Here is a 22,064-nt window from a genome sequence, read left to right as displayed (position 1 = left end):
GCTGGCATGCAGAGGAGATGGAGAATAGCCTGGAGGCCTGGACACAAGCTGCCCTGTTCAGGATAGCTGTCTGAGACTCTGGAAGACACCATTTTGTCAGACTGGGATGCAGACCCATTTCCCTCTCCTAATGGGGTGGGTGTGTGGGGCAGCTTCCCCAGGGGCGGAGGCTTCTGAGCTTCACTTTGAAGGTTTGGCTGTGTGTGAAATGGCAGAGAAGGGCTTTCCAGGTGGAGGCTACAGAGTGTGCAAAGGCCCAGTGGGATGAAAGTGCAGAGTGTCCGTGGGCAGTCACAAGTGGTGTGGGCAGTGGGGGCTCAGCTGGACAGGACGGGTCTCTGGGACATGCAGGAAGAACAGCTGAGGGCCAGCCCTTCCTGTGTGACCCTAGTGCTTCTTCCCCAGAAAGGTGTGTTCCAGCTCTCCAATGAGGACTACTTCATTGAGCCCCTGGATGGTGCCCCGGCCCGGCCTGACCACGCCCAGCCCCATGTGGTGTACAAGCGTCAGGTCCCGGAGAGGTTGGCACAATGGGGTGATTCCAGTACTCCAAGCACCTGTGGGGTGCAAGGTATGCTCTTCTGCTCCCAGTTCTCGGGTGGGTGCTGGGCCTGGGGACATGAAGGGGCCTTTCTAGAAGCCCCTCTTAACATCCCCATGCCCAGTGCCCCTTAGACCAGGGGACACAGATAGACAGACGGATACATCACCATAGCCTGTGCCCTTAACTGTGCCACAAGACTGTGTCCTCTGCCTTTCAGGCCTGCCCCAGTCAGTCTGATCTCCTTCGCTCCGTCTCACCTCCTTCTCCCACCTTGGGGCTCAACCTCCCTCTGCTCCCTCCCCCCCAACAGCCTATGGCACCTGGCTCTGCCAGCCATTCTTCCTCCAGTGCCCAGCTCCAACAGGGCCACTAGCCAGGAACCTCCCTCCCTCCGCCACCCTGCTCCCACCCTAGAATAACTACCTCTATTATTGGGAATTGGAGTGTGGTACCCAGTGCCTCCTCAGCAGAGCAGCAGTAGTGCTGGCCAGTCCAGGTGAGGAGCTGCCTGCTAAGGGTTGCTAGGGTTTGGGGAATGTTTGGCTGGCATGCCAATCTCAAGTTGCCCACAGCTCTGGTCCTCTATTTGCTGGAGCACATATCCACGGAAGCATGCTTCTTGGCCTCAGTTTCCCCAGCTTCATAGATGTGCTTCCTCTTCTGATCTGGAGCAGCCTGGGTCAGGGGAGCAGGCCCGGTAGGGCCAGCTGGGCTGGATCTTGGCCAGCTTCCTCAGGCTGGGGTTTAGAGGGTGAGGTCAGCCTGTGTTGGGATGTACTAACCCCCCAAGAGGGGAGGAAGTGACACACGGAGATAGGGGCTCAGGTGCCAGCTTTGTCAGGCCCAGGAGTTCCCCTCCCATGGACACAGTACTTTACTGTGTTTATATCCACCATTTCATTTGCCCTTTGAGGTCCCCCTGTGAGGCAGATCAACTTATTCCTGTTTTTAGTTAGGGAATCTCAAGATGAGAGAAGGAAGGTGACCAGGCAGAGCCACACAGCACAGATCTGGGGCAGAGCCAGGAGGAGAATTCAGGCCCCTGGCCTCTGATCTCAGTGTGGTTCCCAGTGCCCCAGAGAGAGCTCACTGGGGAGAGGCCCTGGAGACATGTGCCCTGGGCCAGTCTGCTGGCAGCTAACCCCACCCCATCTGGACCTCCAGTGTCCCCAGAGCTGGAGCCTCGACGGGAGCGTTGGGAGCAGCGGCAGCAGTGGCAGCAGCCACGGCTAAGGCGTCTACACCAGCGGTCGGTCAGCAAAGAGAAGTGGGTGGAGACCCTGGTGGTAGCTGATGCCAAAATGGTGGAGTACCACGGACAGCCGCAGGTTGAGAGCTATGTGCTGACCATCATGAACATGGTGAGTCTGTGTGGGCCAGGAGTGGGTGGAGGGGATAGTGTTGGGGGATGGGGGTGCAAAGAGTGGGTGCAGGGCAGGAAGGCTGGCAGGCTGGACCCCAGACCCAGGTCCAGGCCCCGAGCAGGAAGAAGGGTATCCAAGCTCCTGAGGCAGGAAGGGGTGGGGGTCTTGGCAGCAAGTCACCATGAGAGAGCCTGGACAGAGGCTGCTGTGGGGACACCACAGGGTGTCATGCCACCGGGAGGGGGAGCGGGAGTGGGAGACTGAGGCTGCCACAACTCTGTGCCTGCCTGGGGGCTCATAGACTAGTTGGTTCATTCATGCTTCCCTGCACAGATACCTCCTTCCTTTGTGTCAGGACCTGTGCTAGATGCTGGAAACACAGAAATGCCTGATCAGACCACACTCTGCCTGAGACCCTGCCTGAGACATCAGCACACATTACAGCTGGAAGGATCTGTGCAGTTCTGTGGTCACTAGCTGGCAGCCTTGGGCAAATCACTTGCCCTGTCTGAGTCTCAGCCTGCTCATCTGTGAACTGGGCATGACGACAGTACCTTGTGGGGTTGGCAAACTGCTTTTGACCCCATATGATGGATGAGATATCAGAGGCCTTGAGAGGACAAGTGACTTGCCCAGGTCACACAACGAGGCAGGGTAGAGCCAGATGGGAGCCCAGGTGTCCTAAGTCCCACCGGGGGAACTGTGGCTGATTGCAGCTGGTGATTCCTGGAGCCGACTACTGCAGAGCTGCCACTCCCTGCTCCTGCCCTTTGGGTGCAGGTGGGAGGCCTCAGGCTTCAAGCTGCTTCCTGCAGCCCCTGGGAGGAAAGATCTCTGCTCCTGGCATTCTTAGCAGCCACCTGGTGGGCAGGCCACCATATAACCATGTTTCTCTCCTGGGCTGGGTGGTTGGGGGCAAGGTAAGGGTGTGTGCTGTGAATAGGATGACATCTAAAGGAGCCCTGGGGCCAGGATCCTATGCTGCTGCTTCCCCCTGCCAGCCCCACACCTCCTGCAACCCTAAAGGAAGTACCCTCTGAGATCATCCAGTGTCTGGCCCCCTAGTTTATCACTGTGAAACCTGAGGCTCAGAGAGAGGAAGGGACTGCGTCCAGGGCTGTTCTCTCTACGTGCTGACCACCACGTCCCCACTACTTGAGTTCTCATCAGCAAATGCAGCTCTGGGCCAGTTCTTCCCTGACTGGGACACCCTCATTGGCTCCCTGTTCCATATGGAATAAAAGTCACAGCCTTCTGCCTGACATTTGAGGCCTTGAAGGCCCAGATCAAGCCTCATCTGCCTAGGGAGGGAAGCCACTAACAGCCAGGGTTCAGCAGGGCTATTGCTGGACAGCAGGGCCTGGCCCCTGGGCTATAGGGGTGGAGCAAGGGGCAAGGCCAAGTTCTCAGGCCTTGAGGTTCCCTCCTTCTCATTCTCAGCACTTTGGGGGCTCAGCCTGAAAGATCCAGGAGGCTGGCTGGAGCCAATGATGATTAACTAGGTTCATTTCACACCTGCTTTTCTGAGTGTTCTCTGTGCTCCAGATTCTGGGCAAAGTAAGACCCACCTGAGCGGGTGTTGTGGTTCATGGCTATAATCCCAGCACCTTGGGAGGCTGAGGTGGGCAGATCACTTGAGGTCAGGAGTTGGAGACCAGCCTGGCCAACAGGGTGAAACCCCATTTCTACCAAAATACAAAAAATAGTTGGGTGTGGTGGTGCACACCTGTAGTCCTAGCCACTTGGGAGGCTGAGGTGAGAGGATCTTGAGCCTGGGAGGCGGAGGTTGCAGTGAGCTGAGATCGCGCCACTGCACTCCTGCCTGGGTGACAGAGCGAGACTCCATCTCAAAAAAAAAAAGACCCACCCAGCCCAACAGGTGCCCCATGACTTAACCTGGGTGACAGGATTCAGGTGTTTTTGCCCCCCAGGGCCTGGCCCCTTCCTGGCTGCCTTGCCCTGGCTCATAGGACCCACGCATTCACTTGGTGAGCCCCATCCCTGGGGAGAGGGTGGGCCTGGTTCTCACACTCACCTGCTCTGACAATATCAAGCTTTTCTGAGCTGGTGAGCTCAGCATTGGTCAGATATTCACAAGGCTCCAGCCCTAACCCACCAGGGGTTGGGGGCACCTTTGAGCCTGACAGTGCTGGACCCCCTAGGAGGCTGTAGGGATGGCAGGGACATGGGAACCCATGTGGCCAGCCTCTGAGGACGGCTGTATTGTGGGCTGAGGCCCTGGTGGGTTAGGGCTGGAGCCTTGTGAATATCTGTCTACCTTTTGTCCAATGCCCAACACCCAACACCTCACCTAAGCCTCACCCCCATTTTATTTATTTATTTATTTAATTTATTTATTTTGAGATGGAATTTCACTCTTGTCGCCCAGGCTGGAGTGCAATGGCACGATCTCAGCTCACTGCAACTTCCTCCTCCTGGGTTCAAGTGATTCTCCTGCCTCAGTCTCCCTAGTAGCTGGGATTACAAGCGTGCCCCACTACGCCTTGCTAATTTTTGTATTTTTAGTAGAGAGGGAGTTTCACCACATTGGCCAGGCTGTTCTCCCTGGCTCATCCTCCCAAAGTGCTGGGATTACAGGCATGAGCCACTGTACCCGGCCCTCATCCCCATTTTCGAGTTGAGGGAACAAAGATTCAGAGAAGTCAAGGGGCTTGCTCAAGGTCACACAGCTAGTAAGTGGTAGAGCTGGGACTGGAACTCAGGTCTGTCTGCCTCCAAAGCCCCATTCTGTCTCCTGTGCCCCTTAATCTGCCCTGGAGAGGGGCAGACAGGGTGGGCCAGAAGGATGGGGAACAGATGTTCCCTCGGGATCAGATGTTTATTTAAGACTGACTTGTTGAGAGCCATTGCTCTACCCGGGATAAAGTGATGGATGTGGAAGAGCACAATCCTGCACTTGGGGACTCTGTCTCATTGTAGCATTTCCCAAGGAATATTTCAGGGAATGTGTTCCAAAGAATGCCAGTAGTGTACTGTGAAAAAAGATGCTGTTGTTGAGTCAGTTTGGCCACACAGGGTTAAAAAAGTAAAACAGGCCAGGCATGATGGTGCACGCCTGTAGTCCCAGCTACTTGAGGGGCTGAGGTGGGAGGATTGCTTGAGCCCAGGAGGTCGAGGCTGCAGCTGGGCTGCAGTGAGCCGAGATCATGCAACTGCACTCCATCTTGGGTGACAAAGTGAGACCCCGTCTCAAAAGGGAAAAAAAGGTAAAACAGACTTCTTTACTACAGGACTTCTCAGAGCCCTCAAAATAAATATGCATTGAGAATCCCCAACAGAATAGGCAGGCAGCATTCCCCAAATTTAAGAAATAAGCAGGGGCTTTGAAGCAGCGAAACCTGGGTTCTGAGCCCAGCTTCACCCTCTCTTTGAGCTTCAGTTACTTCATTTGTAAAATAAGGATAATTGTGCCTACCTTAGAAGTAAGAAGATTAAATGAGATAATGCATGCTAAGCCCCCAGCACAGGGACTGTACATGTTAGGCTCATTCAAGGTTGGCTGTGGCTATTTTTTTGGCTGCTGCAGTATTTGACCCACAGCCACCTTTAGGACAGCCACACCTTTCTTTACCAACGCTACCTACAGAGCCCAATTTATCAGTGTTCTCCCTGTGCTAGATTCAGACCTGAGTCCTAGAGCTTGGGTGGGTCTGTCCCAAGGATAGCAAGACAGGTCCCTTTTCACCCCATTTTCTTTCTTTTTTCTTTCTCTCTCTCTTTCCCTTCCTTCCTTCCTTCCTTCCTTCCTTCCTTCCTTCCTTCCTTCCTTCCTTCCTTCCTTCCTTCCTTCCTTCCTTCCTTCTTTCATTTCTTCCTTCCTTCCTTCCTTCCTTTTCTTTCTTTTGGAGATGGAGTCCTGCTCTGTCACCCAGGTCGGAGTGCAGTGGTGAAATCGCAGCTCACTGCAGCCTCTGCCTTCCTGGGTTCCAGTGATTCTCCTGCCTCAGCCTCCCAGGTAGCCGGGATTACAGGCATGCGCTACTACGCCGAGCTAATTTTTGTATTTTTAGTAGAGATGGGTTTCACCATTTGGCCAGGCTGGTCTCAAACTCCTGACCTCAGGTGATGCACCTGCCTTGGCCTCCCAAAGTATGGGGTTACAGGCATGAGCCACCACACCCAACCTCCACTGTTTATTTTTAATGAGATAATACATTGGAAATATTGAGCAAGTACCCTAGGTACATTCATTCATTCAACAACTATGTCTTGAGTGCCCATCATGTTCCAGGTACAAGACATGTCACTGGGGCTCTAAGAGGAAGTTTACATATACCTGGCCGTGTCCTCATGGAGCTTTCGGTCTCTTGAGGGAGATAGACATTAGTTAATGAAACCATTATCTTGTTGAAGATGAAGGAGCAATGGAGGGAGGTGCTAGGAAGGACAAATTCATAGTGCTTTGGGAGTGTTAGATCAAATAAAAGCTCCCCAAAGGACATGATGAGGGGTTGAGGGCAGGAGAGAGGATAGGAGGTAACTTGGGGAAGACAGGTGGGAAGATGTTCCAGGCTGAGGCCATAGCATCTGCAAAGACCTTGTGTTAGGAAGAATTATGGGATTCTAACAGAAAGACAGAGTGGTTGGAGCCAGAGAGTGAGAGGGAGGCAAGGGGAGGTCAGAGAGGAAGGCAGGGACCAGATCCAAGAGGCCTGTTGGCTAGGCTTCCATCCTTTTCCTGGACAGTGAAGAGCCACTTACTGCTTTAGGCAAGGGCGTGTCATGATTGGGTTTGCATTTCAAAGACCGATGGTGGAGCCACTAGGCTGCAGGTGGCCTGGAAGGGCTACAGAATATGGGTACACTCATAGGAGACCTCAACAGCTGAGCAGATGAGATGATGATGGCAACTTGGACGAGGCAGTGGTGTTGGAGATGGAGAGAAGAGACAGAGTCAGGCAAAACTTGGGAGGCAAAATTGGTTGGCTGTATTGGAGAAAGATGGTTCAGGGCTCCCAGGCTCCCAGCTTGTGTGTGAAGGCGACGGTGGTCCATGATATTGCTGTTTATCTTCCCCATTTCTGACCTTGGGTTCTGAGAGTGTCATTCATCCCCATAATCAGGGGCTTTGGTGCCCTCTTAACAGTGTTTGTTTGGTCCCTTCCTATTTTAATATTATTTTTCTTGATGCATTGCTAGAAGCCAACTCACAACTGGCCTGTTCTGCCATCTCTGCCCTCTGGGAACCGGCCAGCTATCCCCAATCATGGGCTGGCCTCTTTTTTGTTCTGAGGGAATTTTAATTTTAAAAGAGCAGATGGCTTTCCCCACCCATTTCCCCTCACCTTGGCTTATCTTCCATCTTTTGGGGATAGCCCCGTCTCCTGGGGCTCAGTAGGGAGCCCCATGTAGCCATGGGGACTCTGATAGATGTGCATACCTGCCTCCTTGGCCCCATGGCTGCCAGTCCTGGGGAGATGGAATAGTAGAGCAGTGGGGAGGCTCCATAGCCCTGTGCCTACCCTCACTCTACTCTCTGGGCCCTGCCCAGGTCTACGCTTCATTGGAGGGCACACTCCTGAGATGCTGGTCCTGGCATCCCCAGGTCAGGAGGGCACTGCTGTCATAGACCAGCGGCAGTTGGAGGACTAGGGCCCTGAGACAGGCCAAGAAACCAGCATTTGGAGGTCTTAACTGCCGTTGCCTGTGCTGGGTGGGCATGGAGTTGGTACTTGGAAGCAGATCCCAAACTGGTGCTCAAGAGAGGCTGCAACTCTGGGAAGGGGCCTCGGAGGCCTCTTGTCCTCTCCAGGTTCTGCTGCTGCCGGGTTGGGGCAGTGTGTGTGAGGTGTGGGGACACTCATGCATTCGTGTACGTGCATCACCTCTCCGCTGTGCAGCCTGTGTGTACCTGTGTCAGCGTCCCTGTGTGTGAGCATGGGTGTGCGTTGCCCTGGGTGGGTGGGTGGGTTGGGGTGAGCATTGGCTGCTTGTATCCTTCATCCTGGTGACAGCCTGACCCCCCCATCTCTTGGGCAGGTGGCTGGCCTGTTTCATGACCCCAGCATTGGGAACCCCATCCACATCACCATTGTGCGCCTGGTCCTTCTGGAAGATGAAGAGGTGAGCGTTCATGTGGTCCCACGCTGCCCAGCAATGACTTCGGCTGCCAGAGCCCTCCTGCACCATGACCTGTGCTGCTCTGTATGGAAGGGCACAGTGAAGGCCTCCTTGGCCTGGACCGTGTCCCCTGCCAACCCCTGGTTCCTGACTGACCCTCTCTCAGGTCCCAGGTCCTCTGCAGGAGGTTTCTACAGGAGGGGTGGTCAGGCCAGAAGCTGGACTGGTGCCTGCGGGCCTCCCACTGCCCTGCTGGGCCTCTGTCTCCTGCCTTTATATGGAGGAGAATTGGGCCTGACCCTCTCAGAACTCAGGGGAGGAATGAGCGGTCATTCTCTCTGCCCCCAGGAGGACCTAAAGATCACACACCATGCAGACAACACCCTGAAGAGCTTTTGCAAGTGGCAGAAAAGCATCAACATGAAGGGGGACGCCCACCCCCTGCACCATGACACTGCCATCCTGCTCACCAGGTACTGCCAGCTGCAGGAGGGTGGGAGCCTGCATCGCAGGGAGGTGCTTCCTGGCCCTGCAGGAGAAGCCCTGGTGGAGGAGGGAGCCGTGCTCTCAGGGAGCCCCATTTTTAGGAGAGTTTCCGCACCTTTGGCCCAAGGCTGGATTCTGTCTGCACTTGGGGAGGTCTTTTATTTTGAAATAATTGTAGATTTTCATGCTGTTGTCAAAAATAATAGAGAGAGGGCCTCTATAGCCTTCTTCCATCTCCCCCAGTGGTAAGTAACATCTTCCATGACTAGAGCACAGTATCCCAACCAGGAAACTGACACTGATACCATCTGCAGACTTCCTCAGATATCATTAGTTCCACACGTACTGCCCTTTGTGTGAATGTGTGTGTATTCAGTTCTATGCAGTTTCATCACTGTGGGTTCACCTACCCACCCCCACAGTCTAGATACAGATCTGTCTCATCAGAAGGATGTCTCGTATTACCAGTTTATAGTCACAGCCACCTTCCTCCCTCCTACCCTAACCTCTGGCAACTGCTGATCTGTCCAGAGGCAGTTATTTTCCCTCTGCTGGACTCTGGCAGCTTCTGTCAGCACCCCTGCTGGATAGTAAGCAAAATTGTTCTGTGCGGGTCTGTGCTCCCAAGGGCCAAAAAGATACCCAGCGGATTGTGTGTGAATGAGAGCACCTGCTTCCCACGTGGCCACTGTGCTGGCCTCATGCCACAGAACGGTGGGAGGGACATCCTTTTCGCTTGGAATCAGTTCGGGGGGACCCTTCCCTGGTCTTCGCTCAGGTGGGCCTGGCACTGGGCCAGGTTAACCTGAAGGCCACTTCTCTGCCTGTGCAGGAAGGACCTGTGTGCAGCCATGAACCGGCCCTGTGAGACCCTGGGCCTCTCCCACGTGGCTGGCATGTGCCAGCCACACCGCAGCTGCAGCATCAACGAGGACACAGGCCTGCCGCTGGCCTTCACTGTCGCCCACGAGCTCGGGCACAGGTACTGTGCCTGCCCCCATTGCTACACGGAGACCTGAGCTTCACCCTCCCAGCCTGGGGGCACCGGGTATCCAGCCTGTGGGTCACAAAGTACAGGGGAAAGGAAGCTCTCTGGAGAAGGAGCCCCGACTGTGGCCATCTGCTGTCCCTGCACTGTCCCCTCCCCACAACCAGGCTGCTTCCCTGTAAAGCAGGAGAGAGGCCTGCCTGGGCATCTCTGGGACTGGCCTGGAGGGAGTCTTATTTAAAGGGGAGTTGTGATGGGCCAGAAAGTCATCATAGGTCTTTGGCTGTGCCTCCCCATTTCCCTCAGTGCTGTATTTTTTACTCTCGATCCCTGTCCCTGTTCCTGTTTGCTCTGTGGCCTGGGCCAGTGCCTGCCCTCTCTAGGCCTCTGTGTGCTTCCCATAGATTGAGGGGTTTGGATTCAATGACGTCCAAGGCTCCCTCCATCTGACACCGCTGCCTGAGGCTCCTGCCTTCACAGGCCTCCAGCCACCTGTGCCTGGGCTGTTGAGCTGGCGAATATGGCAGCATCTTAGATTGTCCAGCAAGCTTTCAAAGGCAGGATCCCAGAGGGTTCTATCGTCAAAGCTGTTGGGGCCATCCATTCAGATGTCCAGGTTTCATGGGTGATGGCTGTGCCTGCAGGACCTTAAAGCTGCCTATGGCTGCAGAAAGAACAGCCTGCCGCAGTACTGCAATTTCCTGGTTGTGTTACCCTGGCTAGTTCCTTAGACTCTCTGAGCCTCCCTGGGGGTAATAATGAGAACTGAGTGAGACTGTGTTTCTGAAAGTGCTTAGCATGGCCCCTGGCACATAGTAGATGCTCAGGAAATAATTTTTCTCGTGTCCTTCCCAAGGATGGTCTCTGGAGACCTTTCTGTGACACAGCAGCTCAGATCCCCTAACTCAAGTGCACAGCCTTGGGACAAGGACCTGTGAGTGGGAACCTCTGTCAGACTGTTCTTGAGGCCAGTGAGCTTGCAGGGGCCATCACGGGCCCCCATCTGTGCCACCTGGTTTGCCATTGCTGGCCAGCCCCCAGGCAGGGGCAGGGCTGCTCTGGGTCCCTGGCCCTCATTTCAGGCTGGAGCAGGAGCCCTTGGGGTCCTAGCTGTCATACCCTCATTTTACATTAAGGAAACTGAGGCTCAGAGAGGGGAATGTGACTTTCGGCAGCCATTGGGTGTGGCCATTGGGTGGCAGAACCAGCCCTGGAACTAGGGCTGTGCCCCTTGTGGATCTCCAGGGGAGGGCAGGCTGGCAGCCTCCCGCCAGCTCACCCGCCCCTGGGGCCTGTGCTCTCACACAGTTTTGGCATTCAGCATGACGGAAGCGGCAATGACTGTGAACCCGTTGGGAAACGGCCTTTCATCATGTCTCCACAGCTCCTGTACGACGCCGCTCCTCTCACCTGGTCCCGCTGCAGCCGCCAGTACATCACCAGGTTCCTTGAGTAAGTCCTCCAGCACCGGGCCCCTGCGCCTTAATCCATGAGGTCAAGGTCTACTAGGAGAGCTGCAGACAGTCACATTGGAGGGGTAGAGGGAAGCAGAGGGACAAGGTCTTGATCTGTGAGGTCAAGGTCTAATGGGGGAGATGCAGACAGTCATACTGCAGAGCCGGGGTAGAGGGAAGCAGAGGGGCACCTGGCAAAGATGTGGTGCTGGCGTCCCAAATGTTCTCCTCAAAGGGACACCTGAGCTTGAACTTGGAGGAGGAGCGAGAATTCACACATGTGCAGAAGGGAGAAGAATAGCGTTCCTGGTAGAGGAAGCCTGAGAAAGGCCTGCAGCCGTGAAGGAGCAGGAGAGCTTTTCAGGGAACGGCAGAACCCTGAGCAAGTCTATGGGAGCCAAGGCTGCGTAGAAAACGAGGCTGGAGGAAGCAAGGGTCAGCCACAAGGTCCAGTGAGAGGCAGGAAGAAGGGGCCACTAAGGGAACTGAAATGTGAAGCTTTCTCCTTTTTTTCATGTTCTCTTCATTTGTTCTGGTGTTTTTGCTGTTGTTGTTCGTTTATTTTTTGAGACGGAGTCTCGCTCTGTCTCCCAGGCTGGAGTGCGATGGTGTGATCTTGGCTCACTGCAACCTCTGCCTCCCAGGTTCAAGAGATTCTCCTGCCTCAGCCTCCTGGGTAGCTGGGACTACAGGTGTGCACCATAATGGCTGACTGATTTTTGTATTTTTAGTAGAGATAAGGTTTTGCCATGTTGGCCAGACTGGTCTTCAACTCCTGACCTCAGATGATCCAACCACCTTGGCCTCCTAGAGTGCTAGAATTGCAGGCATGAGCCACCATGCCTAGCCTGTTCTGGTGTTTTTTGTTTTTTTTTTTAATTTGCGATTTAATGTTGTTCTAAGTAAGAAAAAGTTTTAAATTTAAATTATTGGCATAAATTGTACCATTCATCTTTATTTTGTTCAGTGCCAGTTTTAAATGCAAATATAAGAGTATAGCTGACCCTTGAACAACTTGGGGGTCGGGGTGCTGACCACTGTGCAATTGGAAATCCATGTATAGCTTTCGACTCCCCCAAAACTACTAATAGCCTACTGTTGACTGGAAGCCTTACTGATAACATAAACAGCTAAGACATATTTTGTATGTTATATATAATATATACTGTGTTCTTACAATAAAGTAAGTTAGAGAAAAGCAAATGTTATTGGAATCATAAGGAAGAGAAAATATGTTCACTCCTCATTAAGTGGAAGTGGATCATCATAAGGGTCTCCATCCTCATCCTCTTCATGTTGAGTAGTCTGAAGAGGAAGGAGAAAGGCAGGAGATGATCTCAGGGATGGCAGAGGTGGGAAAAAATCCACGTATAAGTGGACCCGTGCAGTTCAAATCCATGTTGTTCAAAGGTCAGTTGTATTAACTTGTATGCAGAGTCACCAAAATTACACAGTTCATCTTTTGTAGCTGATATTTACCAGATGATGAGATAGAATAAAACTATCTCAACTGGTTTCATCTCACTCCTTGATATGGGCACAATTTACCCAGGCTCTCTACCTTTTGTTACCAATGAGGAAGGAAAGACTGAAAGGAGAAGGAACTATGGGGTTCTCTTTCCTCCCATGTCTTCATTTTCTGCATAGCGATTGGCTAATACAGGGGTGTTAACATGAGTAAGAAAGGACGGTGGGGCTCCTTGGTCATTGTCTTCTTTCTGCATTTGAAGTAAGTCTGGTTCAAATGGAAAATGCAGCCTCTGGGCCTGTCACTGCCCCCCGTCCCTTACTCAGTTGTCGACATAACATGTTTATCATCTGATAGTTTTGAGTCTCAATGAACTCCTACACATTATAGATTCTGAGCTCATGGACCAAAGTAAATGTTGGATGCAAGTAGGGCAGCAAGGAATGCTGGACACAGACATTACCTTTGTCTCCTCTGCTCAGACATAGGCTCCTTTGTCCCATAAGACCTTGCTTACTGGCCAGGCGTGGTGGCTCATGCCTGTAATCCCAGCACTTTGGGAGTCCAGGCAGGTGGATCACTTGAGGTCAGGAGTTTGAGACCAGCCTGGCCAACATAGTGAAACCCCTTCTCTACTGAAAATACAAAAAAATTAGCTGGGCATGGGGGCAGATGCCTGTAATCCCAGCTGTTCAGGAGCCTGAGGTAGGAGAATTACTTGAACCTGGGAGGCGGAGGCTGCAGTGAGCCAAGATTGCACCACTGCACTCCAGCCTGGGGAACAAGAGCGAAAAAACTCTGTCTCCAAAAAAAAAAAAAAACAAGATTGCAACAGCAGAGCATCGTACACCTGCCCCACTTCTCCCCACCCTCCATTGCTTTTTTCTAGGCAACCACCTTCAAACTTAACACTTTTAGCTTTTTCTTGTATTTACTTTTCTATTTCCAAAAAGCATTGCTAGACTCTCATTTGTTGATTTTCCAGTTTCGATATTATCTGGAAGGTTGGGATTTAGCACCCTTGCATCACTTCCTGTACATACATTTGTCCCCTCACCTTTCCTCCCAATTTAGTGTTAACATATTTGGATTAAGTCCATATTCCGCATTTTCATTATTACAGCTATAAATCTTGATGGCTGAACTAAGTGTTGTAATAAGACGGCCTTTCTTTCTTTCTTTCTTTCTTTCTTTCTTTCTTTCTTTCTTTCTTTCTTTCTTTCTTTCTTCCTTTCCTTTCTCTTTCTCTTTCTCTTTCTCTTTCTCTTTCTCTCTCTCTCTCTCTCTCTCTCTCTCTCTTTCTCTTTCTTTCTTTCTTTCTTTCTTTCTTTCTTTCTTTCTTTCTTTCTTTCTTTCTTTCTTTCTTTCTTTCTAGTCTCACTCTGTTGCCCTGGCTGGAGTACAGTGGTGCAATCTCGGCTCACTGCAGTCTCTGCCTCCCAGGTTCAAGCAATTCTCATGCCTCAGCCTCCCGAGTAGCTGGGATTACAGGTACCTGCCACCACCACCCAGCTAATGTTTGTATTTTTAGTAGAGACGGGGTTTCCATGTTGGCCAGGTTGGTCTCGAACTCCTGACCTCAAGTGATTCGCCACCTTGGACTCCCAAAGTGCTGGGATTACAGGCATGAGCCACCATGCCCCATCTAGATGGCATTTCTTTTTAAGAACAAGTTTTTTAATTGCTTGGTTTTCATTGCTTTTCCAGGCCTTCCAGCTCCTTTAACAGTTTTGTAAGATGTCTCTTAATCCAGTTTTCCCAAAGGTAATCCCTACCAGATAATCCAGAAGTTCCTTTCTTTCTTGGACCCTCCTCCCAACTTCCCTCTATCCTCCAATTTAGACTGGATACTTTCTAGGCCTGCCCCAAAATATTAATGGAGGGTCATCATGTTTCTTAGATCCCATGCTACTTTTTTTATGGGGAGGTACCTTTTTTTAAAATTTGTTTTGGTAGAGTACATCCTCAAGCAGCTTTCTGAGAAAGATTGCATGGAAGTAAACGGTTTGCCCGTCTCAAAGTGTCTTTATTCTTCCCTCACATCTGATTGATATTTTGATTTGATATCAACTTTTGGGTTGGAAGTGACTCTTCTTCAGAATGTTGGAGGCATTTTTCTGTTGTCTTCTAGTTTCCAGCGTTGCTCTGAAGAGGTCCCATCCCATTCTGATTTGAATGTGACCTTTTAAAAAATCTGGAAGCTTTTAGGACTCTCTCTTTCTCTTTCTCTTTTTGGTGATTTTAAATTTTACAATATATGCCTTTGTCTATTTTAATTTGAGGGAGCACTCATTGGAGTGTTTTAATCTAGAAACTTGTGACCTTCAGTTCTTGAACTGTTGTTGTATTATTCATTTGATAACTTTCTTACATTTTCTCTTTCTGGAACCCTGCAGCTATTCTCTTGCTTTCCTATTTTTAAACATTTTACACTTTTTCATCTCTTTCTATTTTCTTTTCCTTTCTATCATCCCTCTTCTCTCTCTCTCTCTCTCTCTCTCTCTTTCGGTCTTGCTTTGTTGCCCAGGCTGCAGTGCAGTGCCACAATCATGGCTCACTGCAGCCTCGAGCTCCCAGGCACAAATGATCCTCCTGCCTCAGCATTCCGAGTAGCTGTGCCACCACACCCAGCTAATTTTTAAATTTTTACTTTTTTCTAGAGATGGGGTTTTGCCATGTTGCTCAGGCTGGGCTTGAACTCCTGGACTCATCCCTCAGCCTCCTAAAGTTCTGGGATTACAGGCGTGAGCCAGCGTGCCTGGCCGTCTCTTTCTGTTTTCTAGGAGGCATCTGATTTATCTTTATAATCTTTCTATTAAATTTTTCATTTTTTTCATTGTACTTTTAATTTCTTAAACTTTCTCATTCACTAAATACACATTGTGTGTCTCATATCTGAAATACTTGGGACCAGAAGTGTTTTAGATTTTGGATTTTTTTTTTTAAATTTTGGAGTATTTGCATTATATTTAGCAGTTCAGAATCCCCAGTCTGAAAGTCCAAAATCTGAAGTGCTCCAAAGAGCATTTCCTCTGAGCATCATGTTAGTGCTCAAAAGTTTTGGATTTTGGAGCATTTGGATTTTGGGATTAGACATGCTCAATCTGTGCACCTTTTGATCCTATCCTTGTTTCATGGGTACAGTAGGTTCTCTTATCTCTGTGAGGTTATTACTTACATGGATTTGACTTTTTTCTTCTGTTCCCTGAAATGTTTTTCTTTCCTTTGGGTTATTTTTTAAAAAATATTTGTTTCATGTTAACAGTTTTCTTGGCCAGGCACAGTGGCTCACGCCTGTAATTCCAGCACTTTGGGAGGCCGAGGCAGGCAGATCTCTTGAGGTCAGGAGTTTGAGACCAGCCTGGCCAACATGGTGAAACCCTGTCTCTACTAAAAAATATATAAAAAATTAGCCGGGCACAGTGGCTGGTGCCTGTTATCGCAGCTACTCAGGAGGCTGAGGCAGGAGAATCGCTTGAACCTGGGAGACGGAGGCTGCAGTGAACTGAGATTGCACCACTGTACTCCAGCCTTGGCAACAGAGAGAGACTCTCTCAAAAAAAAAGTTTTCTTAAAATGCATTGTCTGTATTTAATATATAGCAAGGAGATGCAGAGATACTAATTGTTCAGTTTGTGGACTTGGGCAGGACTTTTCCAAGTCACTGCTGAAGGACTGGTTCGGATAGCGCTGTTTTGGGGAGATCCTCTAATGTCAGTATCTGAGGTCATTTTTCTGAGTGATTCAGTTGCCCAAGCGGAATCCTCTAGACTTTTCCTGGGAGAGTGTATGTCTGGCTGCAGCATTCCGGCATCCAAGTGAGGAAGGGGCTTGGCGTGTTTCTTACCCTTCGATGTATAGACTTTTGCTTGTTCTCTTTTCTCTGTAGGTCCTTCTGCCTTGGGCCTTCATCTATGCCCAGTGTTGCTGGGCCAGAGCCTCTTGGTTCACCCTTGCCAGAGAGTGATCCCCAGCCCTCTGCAGGGTGGCAGGTGACAGTCACTTGGCTACTCAGGGTTGGGGAGGGGATCTAGGGTCTGATCAGTTCTTACAGACTTTCAGCCCTACTGTCTTCAGCCCTCCTGGCCCTAAGGCCCTGAGGGGTCCCTGGCAACTCAGTTCCTGAGCCTTTCTGGGCTTCTGCTTCTGAGTGGTTCCTCCCTGCAGACATTTGACTCTCAGCTTTCATCACTCTACCAAGTCAGCTACTGCCCGGCCATCTGCTTCCCAGCTTCCAGAATCTTGTTAACATCCCTCATTACCCATCAGCACCTCTTATGGATTTATGCTGTGGTTATTTCCTCTACTGTCATCAGAGTGCAGTTTTGGAAGGGAGCATCGATAAATCTGTCTGCTCAATGTGCCATGTTTTTCTAGAAGTCCACTCACTGTGGGGTTTAAGCAGGGATGTGACCAGGTCCATTAGGGATATAAGAGCAAGGATGCTGGCCTCCAGTGGTAGAGGGATTACTGGGGTGGGGAGTGGGATTGGAAGCAGAGAAGAGTTTTGTTTGGTGGTTAAGGACCTAGACTGACTGGGCACGGTGGCTCACACCTGTAATCCCAGCACTTTGGGAGACGGAGATGGGCAGATCCCTTGAGGTCAGGAGTTTGAGACCAGCCTGGCCAACATGGTAAAACCCCATCTCTACTAAAAATACAAAAATCAGCTGGGTGTGGTGGTGCATGCCTATAATCCCAGCTACTCGGGAGGCTGAGGCAGGAGAATTGCTTGAACCTGGGAGGTGGAGATTGCAGTGAGCTGAGATCACGCCACTGCAGTTCAGCTTGGGTGACAGAGTAAGACTCTGTCTTGGGCGGGGGGGAATAAAAGAACCTAGACTGTGGCCCAGGCTTCTACCTGTGTTGGCACACAAGTTATATTATCCCTTAAGCCTCAAAAAATGGACATCATGATGGGACTGCCTTGTGCATGTGATATGAGGAATAAGTGAGAAAACACGTGCAGTGCTGAGCACCGCGCCTGCCACGCAGTAAGCATTTCACACACGCTCACTACTATTCCTTCCACTGTTACCAAGTGATAGATGGGACGGACTTGAACCAGGCAAGTGGCCTGAAGGTGGAGAGGAGGGTGTGTCTTCATCCCCAGAGAGAGGCAGAGAATGAGAGAATGGCTTCAGAAAATCAGAATAGTAGCTGCCGCCACAGCACCCCCAGGGCTTGTTCCCAGCTCCCCCCACCCAGGGTGCCGCCCAACACCCTGGCTCTAGGACAGACAGACAGACAGACAAGTCTCTGTCCTCATTCAGCTGCTGGCATGCTTGAGGGACTTGGCTCGGGACCTGGGGTGAGGAGGGGAGGACAGGGTGAGAGTCAGAGCCAGCTGTGGCCTCCCAGAGCCTTGGCACTGGGGTGAGCCAGACAGAAGCAGAGCAATCCATGCCTCACCAGTGGAGGGGTGTTTGGGAGGAAGAAGAACCCCATCTTCCCAAGGTCCTTTCACACTTTCACCTTTGCATCCTGGGAGTCAGGCAGCAGGGCCCTCCCAAGGCCCAGGAGGTGGAAGGAAGAGGGTGTGCGGAGGTGGGGAGGGTGGCAGCAGCCTGTCTCCCAGCCTGCAGGCTTTGGTCTCCTTGCTGGGGGTGGGACAGGAGAGAGAGGATGGGCCCCACCCCAGCCGGTTGGGGGACAGAATGAGTGAGATTCACTGAAGTGTCAAATGGTCAGGCAGTGTTCCCAGGACTTTGGGGCACCTCAGAGGCACTCACAGACAACCCCCTCATCCTGTCTGGTCCTGAAGCCCCTTGGCTTCCTGCGCGTAGATGCTTATCCAGCCAGGTAGACCCACAGGGCTGAATCCAGACTCGTTCTTGCTGTGTCCACAGACTCCGTGTCCATCAGGACCTGTGTGTGGGGACTGTGGTAAAGGAGACAGACCTCCAGGTGCCTGTCCTGCAGGTCCTCACACCAGAGGGAGACGGACAGATGACAGTTGGGGATGATTGGCACCGAGGCACGCAGTCCTCGTGGGCTGTAGGACTGGGGAGAGGGGCACCAAGCCCTCCTGGGGTCAGGGACAGTGACTCGGAGAAGGAGCCTGCCCTCTAAAGGCTGACTTCCACCCCGAGGAAGAAGGGTGCTAAGTGGAGGGCAGGCTGGGCAGAGGCCAGGGCCATGCGAGTGTAGGGTGGGGCAGAAGAACCCTCAGGAGGTGGCGGGGAGGGGGTGCTGGAGGGTAGCATCTGGAGCTTGTCCAAGAGGGTTGACCTGAAGAACTCTAAGATCCTTTCCGGGCTGACAGGTGCTTTAAGGGACCCTGGGGAGAGGTCACAGCATTTCACTGGTGTCAACTCGGACTTGGGTGGGAGAAGGGGAGGCCCTGGTCCCTGCTTTCCTCAAAGCCAGCATTTCTACAGGGAGAGAGACAGGCTGGGTCACATGTGGGGTCTTTCACTTCACCCCATGGACCCCCCCATTCAGTGACTCCATGACCAGATCCCAGGGGTGGCCAGGGGAGCGGGCCCACAGGTCTCTCCTGTCAGTGGTGGGCAGCTCTTTGCAGTCTCGAGGTGAGAGTGAGGTTTCTGACCAGAGTCACCTACTGTCTGCTCTGACCTCTTGTGGGACTGCCCAGCCCCGCTATAATTAGCCTAAGGAGGGGCGTGGAGGGGAAGGGCTGACGGGTTTGGGGATCCGGGTGTGTCGGCAGCGCAGAGGAGCTGGCAGTGAGCCTGCCAGAGGAAGGAAGGGCTGGCTGCTGGCCGCCTGTGTGATTTTTCCCAAGAAGACACTGCTATTTATACCCCTGTAGCTTGGGATCAGCTTCTTGCAGATGAGGACGTGAAGGCCCAAGGCCACACAGCAACTACAGCCAGGCAGAGAATAGAACTTGGGTTTCTGACTCCCAAGACAGCACCTGGGCCTGATTCTGGCAGTGGATTCTGTGAGGGTCGCCTCATGCTCCCGACTTCTCCCACACACCCAGGGTGGGCTGAGAGGTTGTTGTGGCTTCAGCTGCCCAGCAGCAGGCCCACAGGAGCCACATGAGCAACGAGTCAGCACTGGGGCAGCCAGGAAGCAGACGGGCTGGGCTGTAGCCCAGGGACTGTTGGTGCCGGGATGAGGCGCATGGGACCCCTCAGCCACGGGATCAGAGGACACCCTGGCTGGGATGGGTGAGCCCCCAGTCTACCTCCTGGAGCCACGGAATGCTAGCGGGAAGGAGGGAGCCCAGGGCCAGCTGAGCCCACCACCCCCTGCTGACACTCTGCCTCAGGTGCAGGCCCAGGGAGGCTCAGGGAGCCCCAAGCCGCAGGACCACTTGGGATACTCCTTTCTCCCCACCAGGCCTTGGCTGCCATGGTTTTGAACTTGTATTTGGGGTGAAGTATTTGAGGCCAGGCTCGAGGCTGAATGGGAGGAGCCCTGCACTGGTGGCAGCTTAGTGAGTAGACACAGCCTGGTGCAGGCAGCCTGGGCCTGGCTTCAGATCCTGGCCATCACGTCCCTCTTGTATGACCCAGGGCAAGTGACGTATGGGCCCTGAGTGTGTGAGGAGAGATGATGGTAGAGTCTGCCTAGGATGTTGTGAGGAGCAAATGAGAGGGTATGGCCCCCAGCACCCGGGACCAGCCTGGCATGTGGTCATCTTGGGCACTAGAACTGCATCCAGCAGCTGCTCATCTGCCAACGCCCATGTTCGAGGGTCTGTTTCCAGCCAGCATGGGCAGTCTGGGGGATTCCAGGAGGATTCCAGGGTTCTCAGTAGAAGTCTGGTCACCTTGGCTTTCTTCTCTGCAGCTCTGGGCAGAGCCAGGGACTTGTCACTGGCCAGGGGACTTAGGAGACCACACAGACCACCCACCCCACCCTGGGTCTCCCAGCTGCCAGGCCCGCTCCTCTGAAATCTGGGTTTTGGGATTCCATGGTCTGATCTACCCTCCCAGCCCCTCTCCACACCTGCCTTCAGTGGTCTTGGCCCTGTTTCCAGACCCTTTCATGTTCTCCCAGCCTCTCCACATCTCGGAGTGTCTTTCTCTCCCTGCTGGACTCCAGGATCCATCACCTTTGCCCTTCTTCCCTGTGCAACCCCCCACCTGTCCCAGCCAGGACTGTATGCTCATCCTGGCCCTCTGGCCTGGCACCACCTGCCCTGAGGCCACCCAGACTATAGAACTGGAGGGTTTGTGCCTCCCCATGTCCCCCACCTGGCTAGAGGCCCCAGGTCCCACGGGTTCTGCCTCCCTCCGTTGCTTCTGCCCAAGTTGTGGCTGCCTGGGTCATCCCCAGCCCTGCATGTCTGCGTGGCTCAATTCTCCCCAGCCACTGCTGCCCCCAGAAGGCCCCAAACCTTCCTCCAGGACAGCAGTGAGCCATAGGTGGGGTGGTCAGCGGGTTAGGGCACTCCTGCTGCTAAGCCATAGTGGTGCCCGCCTAAGTTCCAGCAGGGGCAGCAGGCTGGTCACGGATCCCAGAAGCAATAGCATGGCCAAGGGCTGTACAGAGTGAGGCAGAGGCAGAAGTGAGTGCCAGCCAGGCCTGGGCTGCTCTCCCCAGGGCCCCCACCTCTGTGCTCCCTGCCTCGTGGTGTTGTGTCTGGGCAGCCTTGTCTTCACCAGACTGCAGCAGCAAAAGTGTATGGTGGACACAGATGGCGCCTGCTCATGTCTGCCATTTTCCCCACCACCACTGCCAGGGAATGCTGGCTGGAGGAAGACAGGAGTGGAGGCCGGAGGCCAGCCCTGTCGGTGGGTGGGGGAAATGGACAGGCATGACTGCCCTGGGCTCTCTCCCGAGGGTGGCTGCTTTCCAGACCTCGCCCTTCCACAGATGACCCGAGGTCTCTGCCTGGGTGGGGCCATCGGAGGCTCTGTTGTGTCAACTGTGATGTGATGTTCTCTGGATCCTCGTTGGGCCTGGCTCCAGGGTCTGGGCTCAGGGACGGAGGCTGCAGGGTCAGAGGGCAGCGCCACATGAGGGCTTGGCGGTCCAGGAGGCCTTCTGAGGGAAGGGCCCTGGCAGCGTGTGCAGAGGGCTGGGATTGGGGTTGGGATTGTTTAGCCAGCTGGAGTGCCCAGGAGGTGAGATGAGAGAGGCTGGGAGGGCCTGTGCTGCTGGCTGTGTTTGGAGGATCAGCTGAACTGAGTGGGGAGGCTGGAGTTTCCTATAGCTGTAGGGCTCTGTGCCCCCTCCCACCTCTCCTCCTCTCCCAGCCCCACTGAGGCTTCTCCGATGGGTCTCACAGGCTGCGCCCCCTCCATCCTCCCGTCCCATCTCTAGCCGTGGGTGGGGCCTGTGCCTGGACGACCCTCCTGCCAAGGACATCATCGACTTCCCCTCGGTGCCGCCTGGCGTCCTCTATGATGTGAGCCACCAGTGCCGCCTCCAGTATGGGGCCTACTCTGCCTTCTGCGAGGACATGGATGTGAGTGGGGCCGGTGTGGATGTGGGGGTGTGGGGACCCGGCAGGAGGGCTCAGGGGACAGCTCTCACCAGCCCGTGGATGCCAGCCTGGGAGTAACCTCGCCTGGCCTGGGCTGCGCCCCCGAGTGATACTGTGAGACGTCAAGTGGCCTGTGGGAGAGGCCAGGGATGGGCGGCCACAGACCCAGCTCTGATTTCTGGGTCAACCATGGACCAACTGTGACACTTCGGGCAAGTCCCTTAGCCTCTCTGGAGCTGGCTCATAAGAGGGAAAAGGGACCCCAGTGGGGAG

General features: G+C 53.2%; 1 protein-coding gene across 1 annotated transcript in view; it reads left to right on the top strand.

Moving 5' to 3' along the window:
- Positions 1–22,064, top strand: part of ADAMTS7 (ADAM metallopeptidase with thrombospondin type 1 motif 7) — a 53,123-nt gene that overhangs the window by 13,368 nt on the left and 17,691 nt on the right. The window contains exons 3-9 of the mRNA XM_073012372.1: positions 406–571; positions 1,709–1,905; positions 7,909–7,992; positions 8,338–8,462; positions 9,308–9,457; positions 10,772–10,915; positions 21,629–21,773. Coding sequence (XP_072868473.1) covers positions 406–571; positions 1,709–1,905; positions 7,909–7,992; positions 8,338–8,462; positions 9,308–9,457; positions 10,772–10,915; positions 21,629–21,773 — 1,011 coding nt within the window. The remainder of the gene's footprint in view (positions 1–405; positions 572–1,708; positions 1,906–7,908; positions 7,993–8,337; positions 8,463–9,307; positions 9,458–10,771; positions 10,916–21,628; positions 21,774–22,064) is intronic.

Source organism: Chlorocebus sabaeus, chromosome 26 (assembly GCF_047675955.1).
Source record: "Chlorocebus sabaeus isolate Y175 chromosome 26, mChlSab1.0.hap1, whole genome shotgun sequence".
Classification (NCBI taxonomy): domain Eukaryota; kingdom Metazoa; phylum Chordata; class Mammalia; order Primates; family Cercopithecidae; genus Chlorocebus; species Chlorocebus sabaeus.
This window is presented reverse-complemented; position numbering and strand designations above follow the sequence as displayed.